Source organism: Mirounga angustirostris, unplaced genomic scaffold, assembly GCF_029215605.1.
Source record: "Mirounga angustirostris isolate CCGP_5_RB_7025 unplaced genomic scaffold, mMirAng1.0.hap1 SCAF_33, whole genome shotgun sequence".
Lineage (NCBI taxonomy): Eukaryota > Metazoa > Chordata > Mammalia > Carnivora > Phocidae > Mirounga > Mirounga angustirostris.
Window position 1 is genome coordinate 34,786 of NW_026991741.1, and position 23,024 is coordinate 57,809.

General features: G+C 51.4%; 1 protein-coding gene, 1 non-coding gene and 1 pseudogene across 6 annotated transcripts; 1 reads left to right on the plus strand and 2 right to left on the minus strand.

Moving 5' to 3' along the window:
• Nucleotides 1-2,380: 2,380 nt before the first annotated feature.
• On the plus strand, nt 2,381-2,849 carry LOC123843846 (large ribosomal subunit protein uL24-like; annotated as a pseudogene).
• A 7,934-nt stretch (nt 2,850-10,783) lies between these two features.
• On the minus strand, nt 10,784-18,394 carry LOC123846562 (melanoma-associated antigen D4). 5 transcript variants are annotated; one of them, XM_045878148.2, is made up of 13 exons: nt 18,255-18,394; nt 17,039-17,249; nt 15,921-16,754; nt 15,373-15,576; nt 15,204-15,267; nt 14,897-14,976; nt 14,416-14,507; nt 13,695-13,774; nt 13,568-13,610; nt 13,078-13,140; nt 11,983-12,097; nt 11,212-11,642; nt 10,784-11,002 (listed from the first exon to the last, which is right to left on the minus strand). In XM_045878148.2, exons 2-13 carry the CDS (start codon nt 17,246-17,248, stop codon nt 10,993-10,995), a joined length of 2,226 nt encoding a protein of 741 aa, XP_045734104.1. In that variant the 5' UTR covers nt 17,249; nt 18,255-18,394; the 3' UTR covers nt 10,784-10,992. The 5 variants fall into 5 exon arrangements, with proteins under 5 accessions (XP_045734104.1, XP_045734095.1, XP_045734114.1 ...); XM_045878139.2 differs by having other exon boundaries at nt 17,039-17,336; XM_045878158.2 differs by having other exon boundaries at nt 17,039-17,279; nt 18,255-18,381.
• On the minus strand, nt 12,365-12,495 carry LOC123851743 (small nucleolar RNA SNORA11). Its single transcript, XR_006792694.1, has one exon. It is a non-coding gene; the product is annotated as a small nucleolar RNA SNORA11 (small nucleolar RNA).
• Nucleotides 18,395-23,024: the final 4,630 nt, after the last annotated feature.

Genomic DNA, 23,024 nt, shown 5'->3' on the forward strand with positions numbered 1-23,024 from the left:
TTTTAATACGTAAAACATCTGTGTTCTGTTTATTTTTTTGTTTTGTTGAGATATACGTTACATTCAATAAACTATACCTATTTAAGTGTACAGTCTGATGATTTTTGACAAACTGAAACATGTGTATAACTACCACCAGTGTCAAGATAGGGAACATTTCCAGTGCCCTGCAAAGTGCCCTCCTGTGCCTTCCAAGTCACTCTCCTTGCTCCACCTCTAGCTGTGGGCAACCACCAAGCTCCCTTGGCTCCTTTGAGCTTTAACCTCTCAAGAATTATATGCCAAATGAATCCGACAGCATGCAGTATACGGTTTCCAGTCTTCCATGTAATACTTTTGATATGCCCAAGCATTGTGTACGTTGGCAGTTTGTTTGTCTTTGATACTTTGTATGGCTATTCCACAGTTTGCTCTCCATTCACCAACCGATGGATGTTTAGGATGTTTTTGGTTTGGAGATATTATGAATAAAGCTGCTACCCACATTCACATACGGGTTTGGTGTGGACATATGCTTTTCTTTTTCTGAATTAAATACCTAGGACTACATGGTACTTGCATGCCTAACTTAGTAAGAAACTGCCAAACTTTTTTGGGTTTTTTGTTTGTTTGTTTGTTTTTGAACAATTTATTAGAATTGAATGGTTTCTGGCTAACATTCAGAGACTACCTAGTTTCTGAGAATTTTAATCTTGGCATTAGTGACTTAGCTTATGTGTAACCTGGTGACAGGATTTCTCAACAGTGGTACTATTGACAGTCTGGACTGACGAATTCTTTGCTGTGGGAGGCTGTCCTGTACATTGTAGCATGTTTAGCCGCATCGTCGGCCATACCACCCTGAACGCGCCCGATCTCATCTGCCAAACTTTTTTGAAAAGCGCCTCGTCTTTACACCGACATGGATGAAAACCACAGTGGCTCCACCTTACCAGGCCTTGTCATCATTGTCAGCCATTTGGACGTAGCCCTTCGGGCAGTTGTAGTACGCGATCTCCTTTCGGTTTTAAGTTTTATTTTCTTGTTGACTAATAATTTTAAGCAGCTTCACATGTGTTTAATTATCTTACATGTATCGTCTTTAGGGAAATGTCTGTGCAAGTATTTTGTCCATGTTTAAAACAAGTTATGTGTTCCCTTGATTGACTTGAAAGAGACTTTTATATATACAGATACACAAGAAAGTTCTGTATTATGTAAATGTTCTCCGTCTCTGGGACCGGATTTTCTTTTCTTTCTTTCTTTTTTTTAATTTAAATTCAGTTAGCCAAGGTATAGTAAGTACATCATTGGTTTTTGATGTAATGTTCAATGATTCATCCATTCAGTATAACACCCAGTGCTCATCCCATCACGTGCCCTCCTTAATGCCCATCACCCAGTTACCCCATCCCCCCACCCACCTCTCCTTCAGCAACCCTCAGTTCCTCTCCTAGAGTTAAGAGTCTCTTATGGTTTGCCTCCCTCTCTGTTTTTTCTTGTTTTATCTTTCCTTCCCTTCCCCTGTGTTCATCTTATTTCTTAAATTCCACATGTGAACGTCAGCTTCTGATAGCCTTTTTGCTTCCTTCTTTCTACTTCCTCTCAGTTTGTTTTTTACATCTTTTTGTAGCATCTTCGTTTTGTATTTTATTGATGTTAAACCTTTCTTCTTTCCTAATATAGACACAGATGACTTTCAAATTTCCCTAAGTGCCTCGTCTCTGGGCCTGTGTTATTTTGAAGTCCGTGGGTTAATTTCAAAGTTTTGTGGATTCTCTAGAAATCCTCTTGTTATAGATTTCTCGTTTAATTCCATTGTGCCCGAAGAACACCCACGACATGGATTTCAGTCCTTCTTCTCCGATGGAGTATTACTTTATAACCCGTGATAGGCTCCTGCTTGGTGCATGTTCCATGTGCTTTTAAAGAAAGTGTGTATTCTACTGCTATTGGGTGGAATGTACTATAATTAAGTCGAGTTAGCTGATAGCGTTGTTAAAGTCTTTTTTATAACTACTGACCTTCTCTCTATTTGCTATATCAAAAGCTGAGAGAATTTTTGAAATTTCCAACTATTAAAAGGATTCGCGTTTATGTCTTTTAAGTTCTATCAGTTTTCACTTTATGAAATTTAAAGTTCTATTTTCCAGGGCACCTGATCATTACGTTTTCCTGATTAATTGATGCTTTTATCATTATTAAATATCCCTGTGTATCATTAGTAACACTCCTGGTCCTAAAATTTAACTGAGCCACTTTTAGAACTGTTTTTCTTACAATTCATGTTCCCATGGCATCTCTTTTTCAACCCTTTTGCATTTAACCTAGCTCTGTCTCCATATTAGAGCGAGTTTCACTCTTGCCTTTTGCAGCCATCACTGAAGTGCCGGCAGCCAACATGAAGTTCAATCCCTTTGTGACTTCCGACTGGAGCAAGAACCAGAAAAGGCATTTCAGTGCACCCTCCCACATTCGCAGGAAGGTTAGGCCTTCCTGTCTTTCTAAAGGGCTGAGACAGAAGTACAACCTTCGATCCATGCCCACCTGAAAGGATGATGAGGTACAGGTTGTGCCAGGACACGACCAAGGCCAGCAAACTGGCAAAATAGTCCAGGTTTACAGGAAGAAACACGTCATCTACATTGAATGAGTACAGCGTGAGAAGGCGAACGGCACGACTGTCCGTTCACCCTAGCAAGGTGGCTACCACTAGACTAAAACTAGACAAAAACCACAAAATGATCCTTGAAGGTAAAGCCAAATCTCGACAAGTAGGAAAGGAAAGCTGCAAACAGGAGGAAGAAACATTGACAAGATACAGGGATAGAGTAATCTTATATAAGACTTTAAAGAAAAACTTAAAATGAAAAAAAAAAAGTGAGTTTCTATTCAATGGCATATTGCGGCGTCTTGCAGCTCTCCCGCCTAGCAATCTGGGCCTTTTATTGGGAAAGTTTGGAACATATACAATTAGCTTAAGTATAGGTATGATTGGCTTTAACTTCATCCTCTTATTTTGAGTAGCTTTATTTCTCTTTTTCTTTCCTTCTTTCTAGCTTTCTTGCTTCGTTCCTTCCTTCTTTTATTTCCTTCTTTCCTTTATTTGTCTTTTCATTCTTTCTTTAACCCAATTCCCTCACCCCCTTATGCATAACTGAAGTATTTTTCAGTATCCCAATTTTAATCTCTATCTTGGTTTAATACTTATTCCTTTTGTTTTATATGTAAGTGGTTCCTGTAGGGATTATATTACACATAGTTAAAATTAGGGCTTTCACCTTCGATGATAAAATTTTTCTTCACGTACAAAGGAAAAACTTATATAGTATGCTTTAATTTCTACACTCCCATCTGTTTGCTTTTGTTTCCATAGACTTTATTTATATATACATTGTATCCCCCACAACGCATTGTTTTTGGTTTTCTAAACATTCAGTTAACTTTTTTTAAGATTTATTTTTTACCTGACAGAGAGAGAGAGAGAGAGAGAGAGAGCACGCGCACACGTGAGTAGGGGGAGGGGAAGAAGGAGAGGGAGAGGGAGGGAATCTCAAGCAGACTCCCTGCTGAGCAAGGCGCCCAAGGCAGGGCTCAATCTCAGGAGCCTGAGATCATGACCTGAGCCCAAATCCAGAGTCAGACACTTAACCTACTGAGCCACCCAGGTGCCCCAACATTCAGTTAATTTAACTTAATTTTATTTTAAGATTTTATTTATTTATTTGAGAGTGAGTGAGAGTGAGAGAGCACGAGTGGGGTTGAGGGGCAGGAGGAGAGTGAGAAGCAGACTCCCCGCTGAGCAGGGAGACTGACGCGGGGCTTGATCCCAGGACCACGGGATCATGACCTGAGCTGAAGGCAGACGCTTAACCCATTGAGCCAAGCAGGCACCCCAACATTCAGTTAACTTTTAAAGAAAGTTTTTGAAAAGTAAAATAATTAACCCTCCCTATATTTACCATGTCTATAGCTATTCATTCATTTGTGTTCATCTGGGTTGACATTTGGTATGGTGTTCCTTAATCCTAAAAGAATGTATTCAATATTTTCTGTAAGCGCAGTACACTACTGTTCAATTCTAATAATTTTTTGGTTGAAAAAAACTTTTTTGCCATTAGTTCCTTAATTGTATTTTTAAATTCAGTGATGTAGACTTCTTCTGGACCTCCAGCTCCAGAGATTTGAACACATGTATAGATTCTTGTAGCCACCATCACAATATGTATTCAGAACACTTCTATAGCCCCCAAGAAGTCCCTGGTGCTATCCCTTTGTAGTCACGCTCTTTCTCCACACCTAACCAGGGCACCACCGACTTGCTCTCTTTTATGATAGTTTTGTCATCTCAAGAAAGTCATATAAATGGAACCGTTTAAAAAGTAACCCTCTGGGGTGCCTGGTTGGCTTAGTCGGTTAAGCGTCTGCCTTCGGCTCAGGTCATGATCCCAGGGTCCTGGGATGGAGTCCTGCACTGGGCTCCCTGCTCAGCCAGGAGTCTGCTTCTCGCTCTCCCTCTGCCCTGCTCGTGCTCTCTCTCTCTCTCTCTCAGTCTCTCTCTCTCTCAAATAAATAAATGAGATCTTTAAAAAATAAAATAAAATAAAATGTAACCTTCTGAGCCTGGCTTCTATCACGAAGCGCAATGCTTTTGAGTTTCATCCAAATTGTTGACTGTATCTATACTTCATTCCTTTAGACCATTGAATAGTATTTAATTGTCTGGAAAGAATACACTTTTTTGCAGGATATTTGGGTTGTTTCTAGTTTGGGGTGTTTATGAACAGAGCTGCTACAAACATTCACTTACAGGTTTTCGTATGAACTCAAGTTGAAATTTCTCTAGGAGTAATACTGCAGGGTGAGATTGCTAGGTCATATGGGCAAGTATATGTTTAACTTTAGAAAAAGCAATAACATAGTTTTCCAAAGTGGTTGTACCACCTTACATTCCCTTCGGCAACATGTGGTGAACCCAGTTGTTGCCCATCCTCAACACCATTTGATATTGTCACGTGTTTGTGGGATTTTTTTTTTTTTTGCTTGCTTGCTTTTTCTAATTTCAGCAATTTTAATATAGGAATACTGCCATCTCACCATAGTTTTAATTTGCATTGCCTGAGAGCCAGTGAGTTTGCTCATCTGTTCATGTGCTCAATTGCCACCTATATATCCTTTTTATTGATGTATCTCTTCAAATATTTTTTCCATTATTTTCTTACTGTTGAGTTTTGGCAGTTCCTCATCTACTCTGGATACAAGCCCTCTGTTGTTTAGGTAATTGTAAATACATTCTCCCATCCTGAGATTTTTCTCCTCAAACCCTTAACAGCATTTTTCACAGAAAGAAAACGAGGCTGGGTGGGGGGATGGAGGTGGCGCGGTGGTGGCAGGGTGGAGTTGTTCTACCTAGAACATCTTTCTCAAACCCAGGTCAAAGATTTTGTCGTTTCCTTCTAAACGTTTTACAGTTTCATATTCTTGATTTCCATCTAAGATTTCTTTCTAGTGAGTTCTAGTATAAGATGTGAGATCATTTTTCTTTTAGATGGGGATCCAGTTTTTTCCACACATTTGTTGAAAAGTTCTAAATGTAGGTAATGTGATTCCTCCACATTTATTTTTTTTTCATACTTTTTTGGCTATTCTTTTTGTTTGTGTGTTTGTTTTTAGGTTCCACATAAGCTTTAGGATCGGCTTGTGTCTATGTCTACAACAAATCCTGCTGCTGGGATTTTCATTGGAATTACAGTAAGTCCAGAGATCAACTTCAGAAGAATTGACATCTTTGCTATGTTAAATATTCTAATCTATGACCATGGTATGTTCCTCCATTTATTTAGGTCTTCTTTTGTTTGGTTTTCCAGCGTTTTGCTGTTTTTAGTATATAAGTACCCGGCATCACTTGTTAGATTCACATCCAAGAGTTGACTTTCTTTTTTGAGTGGTAAATTTCTTTTTCCAACACTTCTTTGCTAGTGTATAGAAATGTGGTTGATTTTTTTGTGTGTTTTAGTCTTGTATCCTGCACTCTAGATGAATTACTTTATTAGTTCTAGGACGTTTTTGTATAGCTGTACGATTTCAACAGAGACAATCAGGTTGCGAATAGGGGCCATTTTGATTTATTTTATTTATTTATTTTTTTAAAGATCTTATTTACTGACTCGAGATAGAGAGCGAGAGCTAGGGAGAGGAGGAGCGGGGTGGGGTGGGGGGTGGGCGGAGAGGGGTAGAGGGAGAGGGAAAAAGAGACTCCCTGCTGAGCACAGAGCCCTGACCTGGGGTCTATCCCAGGACCCTGAGATCATGGGCTGAGCCGAAGGCACGTGCTTAGCCAACTGAGCCTCCCAGGTGCCCGCCGTTTTGATTTAATCTCCTGATGCGTGCCACCCCGTGGATGAATATCCAAAGCATTGAAGCAGAGAAATAGAAGGCAGGCCGACACGGAAGATTACATACTGCATGTTTATGTGTGTAACGCACTGTAGGGGAGAGAATTCTAATCCATGGTGATATAGAGGGAAGGTCAGTGGTGGCCTAAGGCTGGATGTGGATGGTAGGAAGTCACTGGGAAGGGATGCGAGGGAACACCACTAGATGGTGAACCTGTTCTTTGTCTTGATTAGGGTGGGAGTGACATGGATGGTAGCATTTGTCAAAGTCCATGGAACTGTCCACCCAAATGGACATTATTTTGCTTGTAAATTAAACCTCAGTAAAGCGGATAAAGAGAACGTTGGTTTGGAGGAGCTCAGGTGGCTAAACGGCCAAACAGACACCTGTGATAATGGAAGCGTTCAGGGCCTTTCACCTCTGTTCCGAGGTTGTACTTGTGGGCCCCAAGCAGAAGGCTCTAGCCAGGCTCTCCTCCCCACCCACCCCCGCCACCGCACAGGTGAACAAGGCGCGCTTCAGAACCAGAATTTGAAAGTACACTGGTTGGACTCCATCTCCTGGGAAACGTCTTTCTGCACTGATTTTTGCCCTTACCTTTGCCCCCACTGCACTCCAACCTTGTGCCTTGTGCCCCTCTTTCAGGTGGAGGGGGAAAAAAGCAAGAGGAGGAGATTTGAGAGGGTGGCCTGATCGTAGGGGTCCTCCACGGTGTCCCCGTTCCAGTGGCTAGGACCCCAAAGTTTCCTAGACAGCTTCAGAGACAGGCTACAGCCTAGTTAGCAACTGCAGCTCTTCCGCAAGGCACATGTTTATCCAGCTCTCAGGCATCTCAGATTCCTGGCTAAAGGCAATGGGCTAGTGGTAGTAGAGCTCCACCTTTCCGTTTCCTCCCTCTCTGCTTTCAGAAGGCTCACTTTCACCTAGAACCTGTCTCTGACATCCCCTCCCTCGAGGCAGCGTGAGGAAGCAACATGCTGTAATTCTCTAAAGTTTCTCCAAGGCCATGTACAAATTCAGACATCCACGGACACTGTAGGGGAGTTGCTTTGCTCCGTATCCTCCTCAACTCTAGCCCCACTGTCTTTGTAATTTTCTTCTTTCCTGTGGTCATTGGGTATGCACGCTGCTTTTCCTTTCTGCAGTTCTGCAACCCGTAGACATGTCAACTACCACAAAATAAAACTGCATGTATTGGCTGAACCACAGACCAAGGCAGGAAGCCTGGCAAGGGACTGTTGTGTCACCTTCAGGTGTGACAGCCCGTTTCTGACGTGGATGCTGAAGTGCTGGCATCTTGGGAAACTGTGAGGCTGTGAGGGAAGCGTCCAAAGTCATATTTGAAGCGTACGATGTCCTGCAGGTTTGTATCATTTCTATGATGTTGGTTTCCAAATAAAGGGCACTTGTAATATGGAGTCATCCCAAGTTGAAACCCGGGGAACTTGAGAACTTGACATTGGTCAAGTCATTTCCTCAGTCTCCTCACTGGTCCTCAGTCTCCTCACTGGAAAAGGGGATGGGGTTTGGGGTGCTACTAGATTTCCGATAACTTCCAATCTCTACCGCTCGGTACTGTCTTTGGGACCGTGAGGCAAGCAGGGTAAGTAACCCTAACTGCACAGATGAGGGGATGGAGGCTCTGAGAGGTGAAGTGACCTGCCCGAGGTCACGGGGCTCAGAGGGTCAGGGAGGGGTGTCAACCTCAGGTGCTTTCCAGAGGACCCCCACCTCAGACACGCATAGAGTGGGGGAGGGGCCCATGCACCTGTCATTCTCCCACTGCTTTACCCACTTCCTACCTTCTTTCATGCGCAGGCCACGCCAGCTGCGCCCAGCCGCCCTGGGAGCTGGGCCAGGCAGTGCTGGGTACATGCTCTTACCCCCTATTACTCAGCGAGGAAACTTGAGGCCCAGAGAGATGCTGGGACTGGGAAAGCAGACCCACAGGACCTCAGAGCTGGGGCACCTTCAGAGTATATCTATCTAGCCCAATCCTGTGCTGTGACAGGTGGGAACTCTGAGGGCCAGAGGGAGAAAAGGCTGGGCCAAGGTCACTTGCCCAGGTGGTGGCAGAGCTAGGACAGAGACCTCAGGCGAGTCACTTCCCTTCTCCGGGTCCATTTTGCCACGTGCGCCATGGGGAACAGTAGCCCCCGCAGAGTATCAGCGAGGATGGAATGAGGTCTTGCACCCAGAGAACCGGGCCCCAGGGCCTGACAAAGAGGAGGAGGAGGAGGAGCGGGATGGATGCCCAGGATACCGCCAAACCTGATGTCTCAGGAGGCTGGGAGGGTGGTGGGAGTCTTGAAAGCCCAGGATGAGCCTTGGGGGCAGGGAAGCCATGAGGGGTTTGGATCTGGCCCGGTGAAGGGAGATGGGAAGTGGTAAGGGCAGCCTGGCTGGGGGAGGGTGGCTATTGTTGGAGAGTGGTGAGAGATGGGGGTGTCGCTCTCACGACCCTGTGAGCCCCTCCGAGGCAGTGGGAGCCGGCTGCGGTGGGCAGAGCATGCATTTAGCCTTGAAGGGTTTTGGGTTGGGGTCCCAGGAAGGACACCTGCCTTGGTGTCACGTTTGCCCTGTGAGGGAGCAGGCGGGCAGCCTCCCAGGTGACCTGCCTGCCAGTCAGTCTGTCAGCATTCCCCTGGGCGCTCCTTCCTCCCTGTCCCAGAGGCCACCCCACTGCTTTCTTCCTCCCCGCCCACCCTGCTCTCAACTACCCGTTGAGTAGTGCAGAGTGCGGCTCCGACTCTGGGGAAGCCCGCCACCCCCACCCCCCATCCCCCTACCCCCCACCTGGATAGGCCAGCCAGGGGAAAGGAGGATGGAAGAGGGGAGTGTTGCAAGCCCACAGGCCTGGGGAGGTGGCACCCTCACCAGCTGGCACCCGGTCTGTCTCTGAGAGCTGCTTTCTCCTCCTTTCCAGATGAGAGGCCGTATCTCAGGTGTCCTCTGCACCCAGTGCTCAAACTCCTGCCCGTGGCCTTGGGTGAGTGGCTGCACCCTCATCCATGGAAAGGCCTGTGCCTGCTGTGGGCACCAGCAGGGTCCTGGGAGGTTCCCAGGGTGAGAGGACCAGAAAAGGCTCGAATCATTCGTCACCGCAGGACTGGGCTCCCAGGCATCCTTCATCCCTCTCACATCCCAGACCATGCGTCAGTAAAGCCAAGGTGAAGGGGACTCAAATTCTGTCGGAATCACGGTGTCCTCGTGGCCAAGCAGGGACCCAGCCGCCGGGCAGGCAGAAACCACAGCAGTGGCCAGCAAGGCAGAAACCACCTGAAGCCCGACTTTAGGGGGAGGAAACCTTACACAGTTAGCTTCCTGGGGGTGTGACCTATGCAGCCCCATAGGACCCTGTGCGCGGAGGGGCTGCACACCTGGTTCAAGCCCAAGCCGTGGCTCTCTCGGAATTCTTCATCATTTTTGAGCAAGGGGGCCCACGTTTTTCATTCTTCACTGGGCCTGTGAAATCATGGGCCTGGATCTGGGTCAGGAGCCCAGTCTGGGGGAGAGAAGGGAACCTCTTCTCGGGGAAAAGAGGCAATGGGGTGCAGGGGCCCTTACCCGACTCACTCCTACTTCTTAACCTGGGGCCTCGTCCTGCCAAGTGTGGACATCACTGAGGGAGCCGACAGAGCTCCGGACACTGTCCCAGCCTGCCACTGAGCCCTTCCCAGGCGTCTCTGCTCTCACTGCCGTCCGCTGGAGGAATTGCAGTCCCAGCCCCACTCCTGCAGGGACCACCCGGCCCTTGAAGACACCAGGACATAGGCCCGGGCCTTGGCTTCACGGGGACGGCCCTGTTCCCAGTGAAGAAGAGCTCCGGAGCCCACCAACAGGCCTCGGGTCAGGGTCACAGGCTGTCGAGGTCTGTTTTCATTGAACCTACTCTGTGGGCAATAATGGCTCCTCCTTCAACCTGCTGGAGGGGAGAGAATGTCGCCGAGGCCTATCTCGTTGTCCTTGAGGCTCCATCTGAGGGAGGGATGAGGTGCTGAAGTTGTGTGGAGGAGGAGGGAAGGGCTCCAAGATGGCGCCTCCAAAGATGGGGTGGAGGAGGTGGGTCTTGGTGGATGTCTGTGGACCCTGTTCCTTGGTGGGAGGGACAGTGGCACCAACCCACAGCCTTCCACGCCATCCCTTTTCCTGCCACTGCCCCCACCACTGGCGTCTTAACTGCGGTTGTACCGTGGAGGAAATCATGTCACTATGCGGACAGGAGCCTCTCGAAACTCATGGCCTGGACACTCAGCTGACACCTCTCCACATCTTCTCGGCACCCTCCCCACACCTGCTGCCTTCCAGGCAGAGGCGGGCAGTGTCCATGTCGGAGCCCCCAGCCACGTGCCGCTCAGAGCACCACGTGCACAGGTACGTGCGCAAATAAAGGAGGAAACGTCCCAAGTAATTTTGCAACTTTACTGTAACACTGATACCAAAAACATGAAAACACGACAAAAGCGCACAACAAAAGCACACAACAAAAGCAGGAAGGGCAAAGAGAGCTTCATCTTGCATGCCATCTTGGATGGGCAGGTAGAAGCTGCCTAGAGTGCTGTGTGAAGGAGGGATCCGAGGAGGCACTCCGGCTTGGTGAGGGACGGCCGCGGTTCATCAGCGTTGTCTGTAACACAAGACACAAAAGCAGAACTATCAGTAGACATGAGACGGGGGGGGGGGGGTGGGGGTGGGGGAGACATGAAGAAACAAACAAGTGTCTCTCACAACTCCTTGTTCCCCCACTGCACCACCCAGGCCTGCCCCCGACTTGACTTCTCACAGCCCCTTCCCACCCCCTCCCTCGGAGTTTCAGGTATCCACTGCAAATCTCACTGGATCCAGGAGAAGAAGTTGGCACTCGTTCTGGCGGCATTTCTGGTCCGGATGGTGGAGCTGGTGCTGGGCCCATCTAGAATGCTGGTGCTGGCCCCACCGTTGGTGCCACTGCTGACGCCAGCTCTCCACGTGGCCCTCCGGTTGGCACGGTTGCTATTCAGAATGTACTGATGGTATCTGGCCCAGAAAGCGAAGGGGATCCTGGCCCAGGCGTCGCCAAAATCTCCATCCTCATCCCAGGTCAGGAGCTCCACCTGTATGTCATCCCAGCTCCAGCGTCCAATCAGAGCTTCATCCCCGATGTTCATCTGGGCTCTCATCTGGGCCCTGGCATGTTCCTCAGCCATATCCACATCCATCGTCTTGAAAGCATCATCCACAGCCTCCAAGAAATGAGCCTTCCACTCCCGGGGGTCTCGGTTCTGATTCTGCAGTGGGGTAACAGACACCATGCGCACAGCTACCCCACGTTCACGGAGCACCTGCTTCCTGCCGTACGCCCTCCCGTGGGCTGGGCGTGGTCACGAGGCAAGTCGAGGCCACTGGAATCCGACTCTCCTATGACTCCGTGCCAGCCCCGGGGCCTCACCCCATCCCTCACACTTACTGCACCTGTGAACTTGGGTAAGTGACCTACTTAGGAACCTGTCTGGATCCTCACTGGACCAACAGCCTGAGGGGGAGGCCGTAGCCAAGAAACAGAGAGGGTATGGCAAGCACCAAACTCCCACCCCACCGCCTGGCCCCAAACAGAGGCTCCCCTGTTACCTGGGCGATGAATCTCAGCACCCTCATCTTGCTGGTCTCGTGGCGGGCTCGCAGGCCCCAGAGGAATTCATACTCGGGTGGGCTGCTATTGGGGATCTTCTTGTATTCCAGGTACCTCAATGCAAGAGGAAGAGAAACGTTTGCTTCCAGCCAGGCAGACCTGTCGTCGCACCAGGGGCTCCCGGGTAGGCCCTTCCCAGCCCGGATACTGCAGCCCAGCTCCTGCGGGAGGACTGTCCCGGCCCTCCGGCCCTCCGGCCCTCCGGCCCATGCCTCACTCCCACGCTCACTCCCAGGGTTTCTGCCTCCAGGACTGAGGCCTACAAAGCCTCAGGCCACTGGTCCTGCCCAGAAGAAGCCACGTGGAGGTGCGGGGTGGGACACGTGTCGGGTATCTGTTCGTAGGAAGGCCCCAAGTTTCACGCCCCTTGTCACAATGAACCCAGATCCCCCTTGGATTGTGTTGTAAACCCAGGAGCCATTGCTTCAGGCCCCCTGCTATGAGCACACTCCATCGCAGGCTCCCGTCCACCGCCTGGCGGAACCCTGGGACAGTCCGCCATAGAAGAGGATCGGAAAGGGGAGAAAAGCGGCACACTCCGTGCGTACTCCCCACTTTGCGTGTGCGCGCATGCGCGTGTCTGGGCCAGTCTGTTGTGCCCGTGTGAGCGCACGCGTGTGTTCTCCGAGGACCGAGGACAGGCTGGGCCTGACCGGAAAGTTAGGAGGGCTGGGCTCCGGGACCAAATGGGGCCCTTAGCAGCCGGGGCCGTACTCAAGACTTCTACTCTCTGAGCCCCAGGTTCCCGGGATGTAAAGCGGGAGACATTCTCCAGCCGCCTACAGGGCAGGTACCAAATGGCACGGTGGTTCCAATACACCCTGCGCCGTGTCCTCTGCCGACTTCGACTCCCTTTCCCCAAGGCTGCGCTGGAATTCCCTCCCCGCCAACACTCACGTACCCCGCCCAACCCCCACACCAGAGACACCCATCCCTCTGGCTCTAAGATCTGGCATGGGGAATGGCTTGCTCAGCCACATCAGCCCACGAGGAGTGCACGAGTGTGAGACGAAGTTAACTTGGCCACTACTTACTTCTGCTTCACGAAGTCCTCCGTAATGAGTTTCCTCAGATCTCCAAGGAATGGGTGCCTCACCCTGAGGGCCAAGAAAGGAATCCATGACTACACACAGGGGCGGTGCCCGGAGGTGGGCAGGAGCACTCCCTAGCAGGATGGACAGCTTCCCAGACTGTGGGGGGGGGGGGGGGCATCCCCATGGAGGCCTGGGGTGGCAGCAGGGGCCATAGGGCCACATGTCAGGGATGCCCTAGGCAAGGGTGTGATCGGAACCCCTAATTCTGATGGGTTCTCTTGGGTCCCATCTGGGGACAGAGAGGGGACATGGAGCAGAGAGGGGCTGAGAGTTCAGGACCATTTCCCCATGCACCCCGGTGGGACCCTCTGCGCTCTGCCCAGGCCAGGAGGTCCACTCCCCTGCACTAGGCCCCCAGGCTAATCCCACCCTGGGGCCATCGGTGCCCAAGGACAACACCGAGGGGCAGGAGCCGAGAGCCCAATCCTACCCAGGGCGCAGTCCCATCTTGCGTAGTGCCTCCCAGAGGACAGCTGTGAGGGGAGAAGAGCCACGAGAATTTAGCACACGAAGCTGGGACTGTGGGCAACCCCCCAGCTGCGGGTCCAGCCACTCACCCTCGCTGGCACGGTTGCCATTCATGAAAATGACTCCCAGAATCACCAAGAGGAGGCTCAGCCTGGGAGTGTCCTTGGTCCTGAAGGTGTAGGAAGAGGGATCCTGTCCAGCAGCCATTTGCCCGAGGGACTAGGGCTGGCTCACCCAACTAGCTCTTCCCGGATGGCTGGGCTACCGGGCGGTTCTTCCCACTCTACATCTGGCTTGCTCTCTCATGCAGACCATTCATTCCTCTGTCTGAGACTGAATCGCTTCACGCCTCAAATGTGGATGCGAACACTCCCTCCCAGAGTTCCGGCCAGGATGGGGTCAGACGGGGAGCCACCACTTGGCAACAGTGTGTCCGGAGGCACATCCAGACCTTCCCTGCCCTTTAAGCGTCGGGAGTTACACTGGATGGGAAGCTTCCTTCCCCCAGGATCACTCTGCCAAGCCCAGGCCAGGCGCGTAGCAGGAGGAGGCAGGCAACAAGGAGCCTGCTTTCCTAGGAAGATGGGGCGGGGAGGTGGCAGCGGGCGGAGGGGGGTGGACGTGGGGGTCCTGAGAGCAGCAAGGCTTCACCCCAGGCCACTTCCCCTTTCATCCCCTAATCACCGGGCACCACTACCTGTGGGTGGGAGCCGTTGCCAGGCACCAAAGCCCTGTTTTCCCGTTTCTCTGAGGGGACGGGGAGGGGGAGGCACCAGTGAGGAAGGCCACAACCCTCCTGCCCTTTCTTACTTTCCCAGGAGGCGAGCTGAGGAATCCCGTGTGCACACGAGAATGTACAGGTGTTCTTCCTTGTCAATTTCCTTCAGATGGATCCCAAACTTCTACGTGGGGGAGGAAACACATGAGAGCAGAAACCCACACTTGCCTGCCCTGCAGGCAGTCCCTCAGTTCCCCGTTAGAACTTTCCCTCGGCAGGGACGCCGAAGTTATGGGGAAGGCTCGAGAAGAGAGGCTGCAGAGGGACTGCCCTGTGGGAGCTCTGGCACTGGCCAAAGCAGTAGGACCCACTTCAGGAGACCAGAGACACTGAAGGAATCTGAGGGAGAGGAAACCTCCGGGGAAGCAAGTACGCAGTGGACGCTCCCAGGAGGAGAAGCTAGGGAAGCCTTCCCAGAGCAGGTAGTACCGAAAGAGGGCCTCAAGGGGCTGCAGGGCTCAAGGCTTCCCTGCAGCTCTTGTACCACAGTGAGCTGCCCGGGCACTTGCCCACCTTCTCCAGAGTATATGTTGCTCGTTCAATGATCTCAGGGAAATGTTCGTCGTATTCCCGGATGACGTCCTTCATCATGTCTGCAAGAGGCGAGAGAGGTGGAGAGAGCACCTGGGCTGAGCAGGGGCCAAAGAGCTGCAGCAGCCCCTCGGTCAGCCCTGCTGAGGGGAGCACCGTCGGGACCCCCCGCCCCCCCCCCCCATACTGTGCCAATGGAGCGATCAGCTGGGCGTGCTCGGTGGAGACATCTGATGCCGGACGGGACAGTGGAAGGGCAGAGCTCGGGGAGGGGGCCCAGGTTGCCCACCTGAGCGCTTGATGGGGATCTTCTTGTAGTCCTTAATCATCAGATATTTCACCAACTTATTCGCCTGGAGAAGGAGGAGCACACAGGTAGATCAAGGCATGGGTGACCTCCAAGAACTGGCCCACAGGAGAGGAGAAGAGGGAGATGGGGGGAAAGGCAGGTTTCTTACCCTCTCTTGCAGAAGGGTCACGTTGCGGGGTGGCAAGCACAGTACGTGTCTTGAGGGTACCTGGGACCTCAGGGCCATTGGGGGCCGGGGAGCCACCTGAGCCCGCACCATCAATGGGGGCTGCGATGCTCTCCAGGTCGGTGGGACCGCAGAAGGCTCTCTCTCCTCCTCGCTGCTCTCATATTCGTCATCCAGGTGCTTGGACTATAGCGTGAGAGAGAGGAGAGGCCCAGGGCTACCAGGCTGGCCGAGCAAAAGTGCCCTGCACACATCTTAACCAGAGCAGGTACTTGGAAGTCAAGTAGTACAAACAGCAGATGACGTGTGCTGAGTGCTTACTACGTGCCCGGCACTGAGCCAACCTCTTCTCCCTCCAGGCTTGAGGACAGAGGCTTCGTGCAGTCAGAGCACGCTACCGCACTGTGTTGGACAAACACGCACAAGCTGAGACAAGGGGGAGAGGGGAAGGGAGGGGAGGGGGCAGAGAAGAGGACTGAGCAGAGAACGGAGGGGAGCAAGGGGGGCTGGAGATAGCAGGGAGGTCTCACCTTCTTGGTCCTCTTGCCTCCCATCCTGACCCAGGGCTCAGCACTGTGCTGAGCGGTGGCAGCTGCACCCTCGGGCTCAGGGATGCTCGGGGCCATCTTGGCCTTGGTGGCAGGGGCTGCCACAACATTCTGAGGCTCCACCCACCGAGTCTTGGCCAGAGCCTTTCCGGACTTGGTGGTCTTGGGCCGGGTGGCTGCCCCCTCCCTGGCAGGTGCTGCCGGGGGCACCCCCGAAGAGGCGGCACTGGGGCCCTCTGGGGCAGCCTCCTGGGCTGGGGCGGGTCTCTTGGGGCGTGGGAAGGCCATGCCACTGACACCTGCCGGCTGGGTGAAATCAAAGACATCGTTCTGACCCAGGAAGGCTGTCTTGGGCCGGGTGGCATCCATCTCACTAGCACCGGGAGCCTGAGCGAAAGCACGGGCGGTACTAGGGCCCTCGGTAGCGGCCTCCTGCACCTGGGAGGCCGTCTGGGGCTGTGTGGACGTGGCCGGAGCCCCCGGGGCGGCCACCTCACTGTTGACTAGCATCTGGGAGACGTGCGGAGCAGCACGGGTTGTCTCAGGGGCGGCTGCCTGAGCCTGGGCCGCACAGGTCACGGGCTGGGTATCTTGTCCTGCAGCCGGGTCTGTGGCCACCGGGCGCTGAGCGACCACCTGATTATAGGTGGCACGGGCGGCGGCGGCGGCGGCCCTAGCAGCACGGTTGGAGGCGGCCGCGCGGGCTACGTTGGCGGCACGGGCAGCAGCCTCATTGGCAAGTGTTTCTGGATCCAGCTGAAATGCCTCCATCAGAGTCCTAGCCAGCATAGGGTTTTCCAGTTCCCAAGGCTCATTCTGTAAGGCCAGAGAGAAGGGTAGGGGAAGGCAGACAGCTCTCCGTGCTCCCAGCATGCTTCCCTGTGCTGGCCAGCCTCCTCCCTGCAGCCAGCTCCCACCACCCCCCAGACCTTCCCAAGCCCCCTTTCTCCGAGCAGGAGAGGGAAGGCTGGGGAAGCTGGGCAGTCCTTCCCCACTCAACCCTCCCTTTCATCCACCGCCCCACCCCCACCCCCAGCAGCTTGGGCGGGGGGGAGGGGGAGAAGGCCCAGGGCCAGCGGGTGGCCCACCAGGGTCCTCACCGATAAGATGCGAAGGCCTGGACCCAAGCTCCCAAAGGCTCTGAGGATACGGATGTCAAAGCTGGTGAGGGTGCCGTAGCCTCCAAAAGCACCGAATTCTTCATAGTCGTTTCCTTCAACCATCTCCTCCTCCCCGACTTCATCACTACCCTCGTCCATGTCTTCAACGTTGTAGGTTTCCGATTCCATGCGGTAGCTTCCCTCAGCCATGCTGGGGGTCCCAAGGAGAAGAGAGCTCAGCCTGGGAGGGAGGGTGAGGCCTCTTCAGGGGGAGGGGGCAGGATCCAGTGGGATCTCTCTGGAGGTGGGGGGGGGGGGCGGCAATCATCAGGTTACTAGGCAGTACGAGGCGGTGGAGGGGGCGGGGGGAACACGGGGGAAACACGGGGGGAGGGGGTATCAGTTGGGTTAGATTCTGTCAGAGAATCTAACAGAGCTCTAGGAGAGGGAGAGAGGTGGTCGGAGGAGACCCCGCACTTAAGGGGGAGTTTAGGATGGGCAGGCTCCCCATCTCAGCGGCTAGATTTGAATAGGGGGTGGACTGGCGGGCTTGGGTCTGAAGAGTCCCACAGGGGATGTGCACTGAGACAGGGAGAAACAAAGGGCTTTGATTTAACGATGAAAGGGGAGCAGATGACATGAGAGGGCTTAGACAACAGGAGCCCCGGAAAGCTTATGCGAAACTGAATCCGGAGACCTTCTGGCTAGGTCCGGGCGGGGGAGTTCAGCTGATTCAGGTCTGGGTTGGGCTCATACAGGAGGAGCTCCAGGGGTGGGGCGGTGGGGGCTCGGACTAGGTGAGACATGGATTGGAGCGCTAGAGGTCTCAACCCCCAGGATGGCAACTCCAGGAAGGGGGCAACGGGGTCAGCTGGTTGGGACTGATCTAGGAGTGGTTGGGGTGGGGGTAGGGCCTCCGCTCTAAGGTAGCTCAGCAGGGAGCACACGGGTCTGCTAAAGGGGTTCGGATCGCGGGCTCCGGTATAAGTAGGGCTCGGATCAGAGAGCCCTGCGTCTCCTGGAGGGAGAGGGCGGCGGGGGGTGGGGTGGGAGTGGGGGTGGGGGTGGGGGAGGGTCCTACCTAGACCGTGGGTCTAATAGGGCTCGGGTTCTGAGTGCCTGGGCTTTGTTCAGATCCGGGTGTGGGGGTGGGGAGGGCGCAGCGTGCCGGGTTCCACTCGCCCTCTCCCGGTCCGGTCTGAGGCTGGATCCTTACCTTCCCTGGGGCTCCAATGGCGTCCGTCCTCAGCACCAGGAACCCCGCAGCCGCGCCCTCGCCTACTGCTGCCAGCACAGCAGCTCCGACCACCCCGCCCCTTTTCTCCGCGCACCCCCCGCGGCTGGGCAGCCTGCGCATGCGCGGACCCCTCCAGCCCGCCCGCTTTCCCAACAAAAGCCCTCTCCACCAGGTCCCCAGTGCGCATGCGATTCCGCGAGTGGGTGGGCGGGGTGGGGGGCTTTTTCTCCTTCCCGCCAGGTACCCCTCACCCCTCCTCTGACCCGAGGCGCGCGCACTCACAGCCTGTAGTGCACTTGGACCACCCAATCATCTACCCTCGATCCCCGCCCTTTTGCACAAATGCTTCTCTTCCCTGCCCTCCCCGTTCCCGCTAAGCTCCTCCAGTGTGGTCTGGAATACACTATGCCTGGCTTCCCCAGCATGACCCCTAGGTCACAAACACAGAGGTCTCTAGCTGGGTGTCTAACTGTATGTAACAAGGGGAATGGAAATGGCCAGAGGATGCCACTTGCCTTTGTGTTCCCCAGCACCATCCATCTCTAAGGCCCCCAGACACAATGGGAACATCTGCTTCCCCAGCTACTCTTTATGCAGCTTGGGCATCACAGCACTATCTGCGCTGGGGCTGGTCTTCCTCTCAAGGCAGCCCTGGGAGGTGGATGTCAGCATCCCCATTTTACAGATCAGAAAGCTGAAGCACTGACACACCGCATGAATAGACAAGGCCACAGAACCAGTCAACAGAAAATGCAATATGTGGTCCTGAATCTTCCTGACTCCAAACCCCATGTCCCAGTAGTGCTGGCCTGGGGACTGAGGCAGGCTCCCCTCTCCAGTTTGAGCGACAGATCCACTCCCCGCCCCGCACCCCCCCCCCCCCACACACCTCTCCTGCCCTGCCAACACCTGTCCCAAACAAGCAAAGTTTGTGCTGTCTGAGACCTAAGCTCAAGCTCTGCATCCAGGACAGAGGTAGAGACCCGCGCCCCCCCCCCGCCCCCCCCCGCCCCCGCCCCCGTCTCCACCCCTTGCCTACTCTAGGTGGGTCCATCCAGCTGGGGGAATTGCTCCTTAGGGTCCACTCCCTGCCCCAACTGTCAGGCCTCTTCGCTGTGAGTGGCACGAACACGCTGCCCCTGAGGCCTTCCTGGTGCCCGCTGGAGCAGCCAGGACAATCAGGCACTTGTGTCCCTGAACCATGGCAAGCCCCGATTCAGTGCAAATGTTTGCCCGGGTTCCTTCCAGGGCAGGGGCCTGGGGCAGCTGTGGTCTTGTGGAAAGAAGCTGGGCTGGTCTTCAGAATTCCAGGGTTGGAGTTATGGGCCAGTCTGTTGCTAGCTGTGTGAGCCTGCTCAGGTCACTGGACATCTCTGAGCCTGGTTTCTCAATATGCAAAATGGGAAGCACAGGAAGCACTTAGCCAACCCAACACATGCTGCTATGCTTCCACAGTGACTGGAGGAACTGCTTTGGAGGGAGAAGATGCTATGTTTCCAACTCAAATCGAACCTGTGCTTTTTACAAAATCCATGGTGGACTCTTATATTTGTTTTTAATGTCAGCCTCTCCGGGACGCCTGTGCATGAATGGACGCTATTGCTAGGACCACAGCTTTTACTCTCCAGTGACCAATGTCAATTCTGGCTGGTTGGATGGCTTTCCTCAGCTGTTGCATAGCAACCTCCGCTGTCAGCAGCCTGTGTCTCTTCAGCCCTTCCTGTGTAACACGTTTCTGTGGGAGGTGACCAGACCCTAGAAATGAAAGCCTTGACAAACTGCTCAGTGCTAATAGAAAATACTAGGTTCCCATCTCAAACTGAACCTGTGCTTTTTACAAAAACCATAGTGGACTCTTATATTCGTTTTGTTTGTTTGCTTTATTATTTTAAATTTTTTTTCCTTTCTTCCGCCTTTTTAAAATTGAGATATAATTGACATATAACCTTATGTTAGTTTCAGGTGTACAACATAATGATTCAAATTTTTTATATATTGCGAGGTGACCACCACAGTAAGTCTAGTTAACATCCATCACCATACATAGCTACGTCTTTTTTCTTATGATGTGGGCTTTAGTTACGTTTGTTTTTATATCAGCCTCTCTCTCTCTCTCTCTCTCTCAATGCTATATAACTATTTATGCTAATAACTCCAAAATCTACAGCCCCAGTTTGAACTTCAACTTTGAGATCCAAATCCATATATTCATTCTCCTACATGCCATCTCCACTTGGATGTCTCGAGGGCTCTTCATAGTGAGTCTGTCTAGAACCAGTCCCTTGGTAAACCTACTCCTCCCACACACTCACACTCCCTGTCTCTCTTGTCTTTAAAATTCCCATCTTCACCATCTCAGTAAGTGGCACCATTATCCTCACAACTACTCACTGCAGAAAATGGAAGTCCGCTACCACCACTCCCCCTTGCTCATACACTGCACCCTGACGGGAAACCTCCGCAGCTCTCCAGAACTACCTCTCCGTGTGGCTCTCCTCTCCCTTACTTCCAGCAAATTCTAGTCACGTTGGCCTCTCGGAATTCTCAACTCTGTCTCCTTCGCTCAGGTTCTCCACTGGGCTCTGTTTGTGTTCAATCTCTCCCGTGCTGTAGCCTGCAAACTCTATCCAGGCAAGAAGTTGGGGGAGTTGGGCAATCTGAGGGCTCACCATGTTAGTTTCCCTTCTCTCAGGGATCACTGTCCTGTGTTGTTGCCTGTGGTGCCATGAGGTAAAGCTTTATAATTGTTTTGGTTTACCAGATATTTCGGTGGGAGAGTAAATCGGGTTCCTGTAAATCCATCATGGCTAGAGGCATGATGGTATAAAATTTTTTTTAAATCTGCGTTTTTTTCACTGAGCCATATGGTTTTAAGATGTGTTTGCTTTGCTATGCATGCACTGAAGATCTACCAAAGTGCCTATGCACAGATATTGCATGGTGTGTATTCATGACATTCTTCCAATCTGCTCCCCCTCACTCCTAAGAAAGTGGGAAACCAGAAAAAATATAGAACCATTCAGGACCAGAGGTAAGAATTACAGAGAACTTCTCATCAGAAACAATGCAAGTTATAAGAAAGTGGCATACCATCTTTATAATAGTGAAATAATTAATAGCTATCAACTCAGAATTTTGTACTCAATGCATATCTTTCTAAAGTGAAGTTGGGGGGCGCCTGGGTGGCTCAGTCGGTTGAGCTTCTGCCTTCAGCTCAGGTCGCCATCCCAAGGGTCCTGGGATCGAGCCCTGCCCCGCGTTGGGCTCCCTGCTCAGCGGGGAGTCTGCTTCTCCCTCTGCCCCTCCCCCTGCTCATGCTCTTGTGCTCTCGCTCTCTCTCTCTCTCAAATAAATAAATAAAATCTTTTAAAGAAAAGTGAAGTTGAATTAAAAGTTTTTTCATACTTACCAGAGTTGAAATAATTCATCATCACTGGGTATGCACTACAAGAAATATTAAAGGATGCCTTTCAGGTACAAGAAAAATGGCAGTACATGTAAATATGTTCTTTAGAAATGAATAATCAATACTAGAGATGCTAAATATGATGATATTAATAGAATATTTACTTTTTATTTTTTTAAAAAATTCCTTATGAATTAATTAAGCGTGTAAACAGAAATTCATAACAATGCATTGTGGAGTATAAATTATGTGGAATTATTAATTTCTTGAACAATAATAGCACAGGGACTGGGGGGAATAGAAGCATATTGTTGTAAGATTCTAATTCTACATGTGAAGTAGTACAATATTACTTGACGGTAGACTGTGGCAAGTTAAAGAAGCGTCAAATATAAAACCAAATATACCTATCCAAAAAATTATGGCTAATAAGCCTACGCGGGAGATAAATGGTATCATGAAATGCTCACTTTATTATTCATTCATTCATTCATTCATCCTGAGAGAGAGAGCATATGTGGGAAGGGGGAGGGGCAGAGAGGGAGGGAGAGAGAGAATCTTAAGCAGGCTCCACACTCAGCATGGAGCCTCACACAGGGCTGGATCTCATGACCCTGAGATCATGACCCGAGCCAAAATCAAGAGTCGGACGCCTAACGGACTGAACCACCCAAGCATCCCCTCACTTAATTTAAAATAAGTCCTAAAATGGGGGAAAAAATAAGACAATAGATGAGTAAGTAGAAAACAGGTAGCACGATAGCTTTAAATCCAACCATATCGATAACAGTATTAAATACAAATGGTCTAGTTCACCAATTAAAATGTAGAGATCGACAATTTGGAGTCCTTTTTCTTAAATAGACTTTATTTTTTAGAGCACTTTTAAGTTCATAGCAAAATTGAGCAGAAAGTACAGAGCCATCCCATAAACCTCTTGCCCAAAACGGACACAGCCTCCCCCACTACCAACATCCTGCACCAGACTGGCATACTTCTTACAATCAATGAATCTATATCGACACATCATTATCACCCAAAGTCCACAATTTGCATCAGTGTTTACTGTTGGTTTTGTGCATTCTATAGGTTTGGACAAATGTATAATGACATGTATCCACCATTAAAGAATCACACAGAATTGTTTCACTGCCCACTCCCCCAATCCTCTGTGCCCAACATACAAACTCCTCTCTCGCTCCTGACCACAGGTGACTGCTGATTTTTTTTCTTGGTACTGTTTCCATAGTTTTGCCTTTTCCGGAACGTCATATAGTTGGAATCATGCAGTATGTAGCCATTTCAGATAGGCTTCTTTCGGCGAGTCGTATGCATTTAAGTAA